At 49.7% G+C, this 9,313-nt stretch overlaps 1 protein-coding gene across 9 annotated transcripts in view; it reads left to right on the forward strand.

Moving 5' to 3' along the window:
* The window catches only part of sv (paired box protein shaven), a 98,479-nt gene that overhangs the window by 72,051 nt on the left and 17,115 nt on the right, over window positions 1-9,313 (forward strand). For all 9 annotated transcript variants that reach the window (XM_018022405.2, XM_026812558.1, XM_026812559.1 and 6 more), the window contains 2 exons: window positions 1,542-1,707; window positions 4,178-4,375. In XM_018022405.2, the coding sequence (XP_017877894.1) occupies window positions 1,542-1,707; window positions 4,178-4,375 (364 nt within the window). The remainder of the gene's footprint in view (window positions 1-1,541; window positions 1,708-4,177; window positions 4,376-9,313) is intronic.

The raw sequence follows: 9,313 nt of genomic DNA on the forward strand, positions 1-9,313 counted from the left end.
TCGCCACGCTCGTTCCGCGGATTCCGGATTGGCGGACGTATTAATGGATCGCGGCGATGAAAACCGTGGCGGCGGCCCGGAAATGGTTCGCAGTCTTATTTTGCATCGACCCGGGTTTCTTGCAACGCGATGAGATTAGGAAACGGGCGCTGGCTTTCTCCGACAAACCCGAGTCGAAACGCCGATAAACGTTCGATTAATCCGTGAACGGAATACTTTGTTGCGCGCGTTAATATGCTGTGAGAAAGTTTGACTGACGGAGAGTTGTTTTTTTTTTTTAATCATCCACGGAACCGAGCCGGCAGTTTCACGCTGAACCGGCGTCGAGGCTAATGCGGCGTTTTGTAAAAGAAACGCGAGTCGATAAATAAGGCTAACGAAATTACACGCTGGTGCAACGGAACGAAGAGACGCGTTGCGATGCGGAGAACAATAATAAGGGAGGAACGGCGGGACGATTCGGGCTACGAATCCAGGGCCCTCGTATAGTCGTGGTCAGCAGGCGTGACGGCGTGTGTATAGGGTGGTCATGGTGCTTTTGCCCGTGGCACCATGACTCCAGGACGATATCCCCCTGACTACCGGCCGCGCCGCGGGGATGCGACCATAAACGCGAGAGCGAATTGATTTGCGACCGGAAAGCGCGTATCGTTTCTAGTAATGATCGCGGATGCCTCATTGTCTTGCTGCCGCGGAGATGGCCGAACCGATATCGCCTATGGGAGGGAAAAATCGGAGGTTTACGCGTCGTTCCGGCGACAATGACGCTCCTGATCGAAATGGCTGGCTCATCCTGGTAATTAACTACGATCGTTTCAACGGGTCCGAGCCTTGTTTACTTTCCACGGAATAAATCGATTTGAGTTCATCTGAAAGTAGGTTTCTCGCGGGAGGAATCGCTGACACGCAAGAAACTCGCATACTTAACGCCGCGTGAAAGTTGAACAAATCAAGAATTAATTTTCTAGTAGAACGATTTCGTGGACAAGAAGATGCCTATCAGAATTGTTATACTCGACTGCGTTATTGGAGCGGCCGCATTATCGCGATTCTTACGTTCCCGCGACAGGTCACTACGGCCTGCGTCGAGAAGAAGTCGATCGAGCGGCGATGAAAGAAACGAGGGAATGAATCGGAGGGGTTAGGAACGGCGATCATCGAATCATCGGCGCACTGGCACGTACACGTGGACATATGTCGCGGTCCAGAACCCTCCATTACGATATTAGATCGAAGTTATCGCGTTAGGCAGCTGTAATGCGCGAAAATAAACCCGTCTTGAGAGAACGGTGAGCGTCGCGTGGAAAATCGAATGACGCCTGACACGTTGCCCCTTCGTCATTAGCAAATGCGCCGAGGGGAAGGCGTGAGAATTACGCTGCTGAGTGGTCCATGTAAATCGGCCGAAGCGAATAAAAATTGCCATCGACGTAGAGCAGTAGTCGCGGTCAGTTACGCGTTTTCACGGCGAACGATCGCGGAAGTTCGCGCGGAAACGGTGTGCCCCCTCGACTAATGCGTTATCGATTTCCATTTTCCAGGCCACGGCGGAGTTAACCAGCTCGGCGGCGTCTTCGTGAACGGAAGGCCGCTACCGGATGTAGTCAGGCAAAGGATCGTCGAGCTAGCGCACAGCGGCGTCCGACCGTGCGACATTTCCAGACAACTCAGGGTATCTCACGGCTGTGTATCCAAGATACTGTCGAGGTGAGTACCGACACCGTTCCCGGCGCCATCCAAAACCCCCGGCTCGTATCCGTTACAACCGCAGCCACCGAACAGCTTTTGGTTTTCGCTTTTCCATCCTCTACGACCATTTCCTCCGTCGACTCTTTTCCGATTTCACTGAACCGAGCCACGAGATAATCGGAACCCGTTAACTATTTCTCAATTGTCGCTCGGAACGAAAGAACGCTAATTCGTCGAGGCGAATGATTTAGCGAAAGATCAAGCTCACAATTCCCGCGCGTTCCAAGTGGAGAACGGAAGAGGAGAGAGCAGGGCCGAGCGAGGAGCCGGGCAAAAAAAGAGACTATTCTCGGTCCGGGAGTGATTTAATTAAAGACGCTGTTAGGACTACTGGGCGAACGAACCCGGGGAACGAAACTGCGATGCCCGGAAGGAAGAAACCACCCCTCTTCCTCCCGCGGCGGGGGATGCCAGCGGGTGCGACGATATGCGGTTTCCATGTTTTTTCCACCCTTCGCCCCGCGTTACATAACGGGTGGCCTCGTGCCGTTTTGATGGCCCGAATGTCATACGTCCCTCTGAAATATCATCGTCGCATTCTCTCTCGCTCTCTTTTCCACGCGCGTGTAATAAACCGGCTGAATTATTCACTGGTTTTGCTCCTTATCGATCTTCCTTCGACCGAAGTCTGACCAGTACTTCCCTTTTTCCACTTAAAGGAATTCTCGCGAGCATCGGACAGAAATTTGTTCATAGGAAATCAGCGAAATTAACTGGAAACTGGGATCGTAGATTCACGGGGATTTGAATCGGTCCGATGAGCGATTTATTGCACGGCGATATTAACGGCAATGTGTTATGAACAGAAATTAACAGGCATATTAACGTCGTAATTCATTATTTTTCAACTGATTTACGGGAGATCGGATCGATAAGTAGCGTTGCAGCGACGTGTGAATCAGAAAGAAAGCGCGGTTGAGCGGCCGGCGAAGTTTCGCAACGAAATTTCCTAATCGCTTATTAAAAAACAGGTCCGAATAAATTAAGCCGACCGAGATGGAGCAACTGCCACTTTTTTTGTACCCTCACTTCCCGGTTTTTTTTCTCTCTCTCGAGATCGCGATTTAAAAATCATCGGGCACGCTTTTATTTTGCCAGCATTTCGTGCCGCGTCGGTTCTATTTATACGCATACTTTAAATATAGATTACGTGTAATGCGAGTGTCCAGGGCGCTTTTATATTTTCATGTGAATCGTTTCAACGCGCAACTCGTTTCTCCTATCGCGTCACTCGCGACTTTACAAGCCGCAGACTTTACAACCACTTTTTCTTGCGAAACTGCGGCGAAAACGATCCCCGGGCCGAGCGACCAGACGCTGTTAACGCTCGAGTTTTACGCAGTCACGCGCCACTGATACGTCGCGACGCCTCTTCTTCGCGGAATCGACGTCTTCGACGCATCTGCACGGACCGAACGGAAGCGCGAGCGAAAGCTGTGCGAGAAAGGTCCCCTTTGACTTTGGAACATCGTACAGTTTCCCGATCGTCTTTGAAAAAAATTCAGTCCGGTTCGTACGATGGTAAATGGGAAATTAATGCGGCTGGGGTGAACGGTCTCAAAAATCGTGCGATTTAATGGGTATTTCACGGGGGCGGAACCGAAGGGATTGAAGGGGTAGCATGTGGACCTGTAATAGGGTTTTACGGCAGATATAATAATTTCGAACCCCCCGACGCTTCTATTGTAACAGGTTCGCGGACAACTTTTACAGAGGGTGAAACGTCGTGATACATTGTCCAATGATCGCGACACGATTTAACGAGCCGAACAGAATAATTCCATAAAGAACGTTTCCATATTTTTTTGCGATACATTTTTCACCGAGCCATATATTTTTTCGACGTACGACGAACAAGGAGAGGAACGGTGACGCGCAGAAAATTGGTGCGCGTCGGCAGTTTGAACGGGCATGAGTCGACGCCGGCGGCGGACCCACATCCATCAAGGCGGCCCACAAGCGGACCATTATTGCGGGCTTTCGGTCGTAATTGAATTTAAGCGCACCAGCGAAGATATTATTTAACTAATTAGACACAAAGGGCGCGTTCACGATGGGAGAATCGCGATTGGGCATCGCGTGCGCGTACGCTGAATAAAATAGGAGAGAGAGAGAGAGTGCCGAGAGGTAGAGGCCGTTTGTTTTAAAACAGCCGGTCGTTGACGCGCCGCTGGACGGCGTTTCGTTATCCGGCGTTGGTCGCGGGAAAAACGACCGTTCCCGTGTTTCCCTACCTCGTTTCCCTTTGATGCCATTCGACCGAGGGGAAAAAAGGACGCGGCCAAGTCGTCCTTTCAGGCTCGAATTTCTCTGATCGATCGTAAGAGCGTCTACGTCGCGGAAACAGTAGATGGTCAACGATTCTGAAAAGTCACGCGGTCGACCGTAATAGAATCGCGACACAGATATTTTTCTTTCTTGTCCGCAGGTATTACGAAACCGGCAGCTTCAAGGCTGGAGTCATAGGCGGGTCCAAGCCTAAGGTAGCGACGCCGCCGGTCGTCGAGGCGATCGCTAATTACAAGAGGGATAATCCGACGATGTTCGCGTGGGAGATCAGGGACCGATTACTCGCCGAGGGCATTTGCTCGCAGGACAACGTGCCATCCGTGTCCTCTATCAACCGGTGAGTCAAAACTTTTATAGAAATTCTCAGACCGTTCGACGCTTGAAGCGATCGCGATTGAACGGTGCGAAGCACGTTGTCATCGTTGCACCGGCTGCTAAGAATTAATCGTTGAGACGAGAAGAAATTTATCGGCGATCGAAGAAAACGAATAAGGGGGCGCGAGCATATGCTCGATCGCCAACGGGACCGATTAGTCGTCCGACGAGTCGAGAATCACCCCCGGGCCGTGCATCGAGATAAGCGTGCACCCGGTCCGATCCTATTGACCTTTCGCAGGTTCCTTCGGGAATGGGCCGATTAATTCAAGTGTTTTTACGTCGGCCAGAGTAGATCGGGGTGAAAGAGGGTTGGCGTGGCTAGAAACACGAGTAAAGGGATGGAACTCTCGAGTGGAACTCCCATGAGACGGCATTACAGCGTATCAGCACCGCGCAAACTGAACGAGTGAATCCCCCCTTGTAAGAGCAACAGAAAATCCTAGCAGGGACAATGAAAAGAGAAGAGAGAGAAAGAGACCACCGGAGTACCATTGATCGCCACACATATGTCCCGAGATTTAATCAGTCGCTACTTAAGACCTTATCTCCCGCTTCATCCGTACGCAGCCACTTCATCGTTTCCTCGCACCCTCTACGGGTCTCGCGCCCCTCACCAGGTCTGATAATGTAATCGAGCGTAATGTGGCTAGAATTGGCTGCCGCGAGTGAAATCCACTAACACGATTTCCCGTTGGCCACGGGTGTTAATGGATACGCACGCAAATCGCTCGTCACCCAAAGCATTTCAACAAAAACAAGGAATTTCGACGTCGAGCGACGACTTCAATTTTTCGTATCTCGTCGTCGCTGTTTCGATACTCGATTGAAAATTTCCGAGAGTCAAGGACCGGTCGAACATATTTCCATTCCATCGATTCGACGGTGTCGCGATAGTCAAGGCAGCGTGAAACGTGGGCGTATGTAAGGTACAGGAATTGCTTTCTGGTCGAGGTTTTCGATGTGTCTAGGATTGCAGCGGAGGGTGCGGCGGTGGCTTGTTGCTCGAGTGACTCCTCCACCTTCTCAATTTTCTATCTCGCTCGTGCACCCGACCGACCTTCTCTGCAGCTCGTCCACCTTCTCCTTTTCCTCCATGTCCGTATCCCCCGACCCAAAGCCCAGATGGCGGGTATTGATCTGAATCCGGAGAGCAGATCGCCTGGAAAAACTTACCCCGCGGATACTTACGTACCCACCTACATGCACCTATCCGCTCTACCTTTACCCGCTCACGTACGATCGAGCCCGCAACCTCTCGGCCTCTCTACGTATAGGTAAATGTATTTCCGCTCGCCGAGCAATGGATAGAACCGATGCTCCGCTGAAAATGCGCCCTCCAATCCAAGTGATTGTTCATACGAGAATCGATCGTCCCAACGGGGAGGATCGAAGAGGGAATCTTTATTAAATTCAAACTACGAACTGCACGTATGTTCTCCGAACGAATTATAAAGGACATCGTGGATATCGCGAAACGTTTGACCTCGCGGAAAGAGAGGAGAGCAACGATTTCTGGGACGGAAAGAAATAGCAGGAATATTAGGGTGTGCACGCCGGGATTTCTCCCATTATGAGCGTGTCTCGGTTTTTCTAGCTTCGGGCTAGCTTTCGTACGGAGAAATAATGATACGGCTAATATAATGTATTGTCCTGCTTTTGCCGAGGCACTCCGGAATGAGACCAGCCGCGAACAGTGGACACGGAGAAGCGAAGAGAAAGGAAACGGTGGTGACCAGCCGGTAAAAAAGCACTGGCCGAGGAGAGCGAAATAATGGAGTGGCTTTCGCGAAAAATAACAGATATATATCCCGAGTATGAGGCCGGGATCAGAGGGGAACGGACGAAAAACCTGGCCAAGATTGGAACCCTTCAAGGCTTGTTTCTACTTTGCTGAATCAACCGAGCAATCTTTCTGCTTTTTCCTCCTCTTTTAGGGTACCGTGCGCGTCTTCCGTTTTATTTAAACGTTTTCTTTCCTCTGTTCTATTAAAAATCGACGGTTCGGACGAGTGGAAGACGAAAGAAAAAAAATTGTAGCGATGGTACCGCGTATTTCGGGAGGAAATATTGATAGGCTCGGCTTCGGTTGCGGAGTCACGCTCGAGTAGCCGGCTCTCGGTCGAGGTCTATCTTGCACACATATACATTCAACCGGCTTTCCCGTTCTCTCTTTCCCTCCAGTGTTTCTCCCCGAGAAACGGCTTCCTCCTTTCGACCGCGGAGGAAGTCTCAGAGGCAGATCGATAAGGAGCGAGGTTCGCCCAAGGGCTTTATGCCGGCTTCACAGCCTCCTTCTACGAACGAACGACCCCCGAGACGTCACGGTCTCGCGTGTACCTACCGCGTTCGCCCTTTCTTGCGGCTTCCAGTCGATAGTGTACACCAGGGCTAAGGGAGGATTACTCCCTTGACTTCCTGTCGTTCCATCCGTGGATCATCCAAGAAAAAACTTGCTAAACCGTTATCTCGATAGTACCCATTCTTCTCTCACTCTTACGTTCCTCAGCTCGGGTAACAGGTGAACAGTTTTCGAATCGGGATCGAGACCGATTCATCATTCCCTCCCCTTTACTTTAATTCGACGTAATGACCGAGCGGAGCAACAACAGTTGGTAGGAAATCTGTCGCGCGGAATCTCTCTCGATGGAATTGTATCAATCTGTCATCGCGAACGGTCTCCTTTTTCTGGTATCGCGGCGGGTCAATCTCCCGTGGAGGAGCCGGCACGGCAGCCACCGGGGCTGCTCTCCATTACTTCCATATCATTTCACACCCCCGGAAGCCTCGGGAATGGCGCGAGGTCGGCGCAGGAGCACGGAGGAGCCATATGGCCGGTTGTTCTCCGCGACGCCAGAGACAAGGGTGGCCAATAGGACGGTTGCTACTTTCATGCCACTTTCGGCTTTCCGCTCCGCGTCACCGGCATCTCCTTGTTCATCTTTCGCTTATTAAATTACATCCCCATAAATAACGCCTGCCTACCCGACTGCCTTATTTACCATTTCATCGACTCGGGAAACCTCTTCCCTCTCGACGAATCATCATTCGTACTGACTTGCATTCCCACAGAAGAGGGACCACTTCTTCTCCTTTTTTTTTCATAGTGTGGAAAGAAATCAGGACCGACACTGCGTTAAGTATATTAACGATATATATTTAATCGGATTCCGACTCGTCGCGACCAGCTTCTTTCTCGTCCAGAGCTGTACTGTCCTAAAAACGTTCCCGAAAACGCAGCAAGTCTCGGACGTTAGACTTTGCCGTCGTTATCGGGCCGCCCGTATTACTTACAATGTTCTTCGCGCTTCCGACTGGCATTTACCATACTCGTACAATATCTTACTACATTATCCTACACTGTGCTGTTACGGAACAATCTAAGAGCCTACAATAGTAAACGAGATTCGAAATTAACCAAATAGACGACAGCACGCTCATTGGCGCGCTCGTGGAATTAAGAACAGAACGTTTCGACGCGAGGTCGAGGCGAAACGGGAGACGAGAATGAAAGAGCAGCGAGAACGACGGTATATAATGTTGAGTTAAAAGCCGCACACGAGGTCGGAGGGAAACAATATGGTGCACCGTGGTGAAGTTTCGTTAAAGCAGCCATATTTGCAGAACGAGCGGATAGACCCCTCCTACGTAAAAGCGGGAGCACCCTCGGGGTTGGCCGGAGGATCCGGGGATGATGGTACACGCTGAGAGCCGCGGCGGCGCGTATCCATAACCGTCCTTTGTCTGGATAACACGATTATTACCGCGTTTCATCATACCCTCCTCGGTCGAAATTAGCCTCAAATGAAGTTACAATTACGGTATCCAGCCCGCGTCCCCGGCGTCGAACCGAGGGGAGGGCGAGAGGAGCGCGAGGCAACCTCAGGGGTTGAACGTCGACGAGGAACACGACCACAGCAACGAAGACTACTACGAGGAGGACCGCGGCCGAGATACGCAATCCAGGTTGCCGTGGAAACGTCAGAGGACAGACGGAACCGCAATGAAACCGGATGGCCGGCTCCTCCGCCAGCCCATAATGCTTCATCCCCTTTTGTTCTTGCCCGAGAACTATGCTAAAGTCAGTCGGCCGGAGCATCGTCAAAATCCTCTCGCCACCGATTGCCATCTTTATATTTAATTCGTCTCAAAGATTCAAATGCATTATAAAATATATTTTGACGATGCATAACAAAATCGAAAGAGCAGAACGCAGGGTTCCTCTCTCGTGAATTCTCCAGGATGAAGAAGTTACGCTTGATCTGTAGAACTTTTTCGAATTTAAGGATGTATTGGCTATACAATCAATCCCAAAAGTTTATGTACCTTAGAAAAACGCATTTCGTATAATTAAAAAGAAATCAGACGTCGGAAGAATAATGCTAATAATAAATAGCTACGTGCTAAAAAGTATAGAAGGAAATATCCAATTAAGTATTGACGCTGGCGAAAGCATTTTATACAGAAATTATAAGCCCTGACGTCCTCAACAAGAAAGATTCTATGAATTTTTCTTCTAACTTGAGTATTTAACAAGTTACATATGATTATTTGGCATTTTATTGATGTTGACAAAATCCGACCATCCCAGCCTCGAAACGGCGAACTTTTGGAAAAAAATTTCATTTTTCCTCAATAACTTCTAAACCGTTGTACTTACGGGAAAATTGCATAGGACCTTTCTTGTAGGGGACGACGAGATCTACAATTTCCGTATAAAAATTCTTCGCTAGCATCAATAGTTTACGAGTTATTGACGAAAAACGAAAAAACAGTTTTTTGCAAATTACTCGTAAACTATTAATGCTAGCGAAATAATTTTACATGGAAATTGTAGATCTCGTCGTCCTCTACAAGAAAGGTCCTATGCAATTTTCCCGTAAGTACAACGGTTTAGAAG

This window comes from Ceratina calcarata, unplaced genomic scaffold, assembly GCF_001652005.2.
Source record: "Ceratina calcarata isolate Rehan_Ccalc_2016 unplaced genomic scaffold, ASM165200v1 scaffold289.2, whole genome shotgun sequence".
NCBI lineage: Eukaryota > Metazoa > Arthropoda > Insecta > Hymenoptera > Apidae > Ceratina > Ceratina calcarata.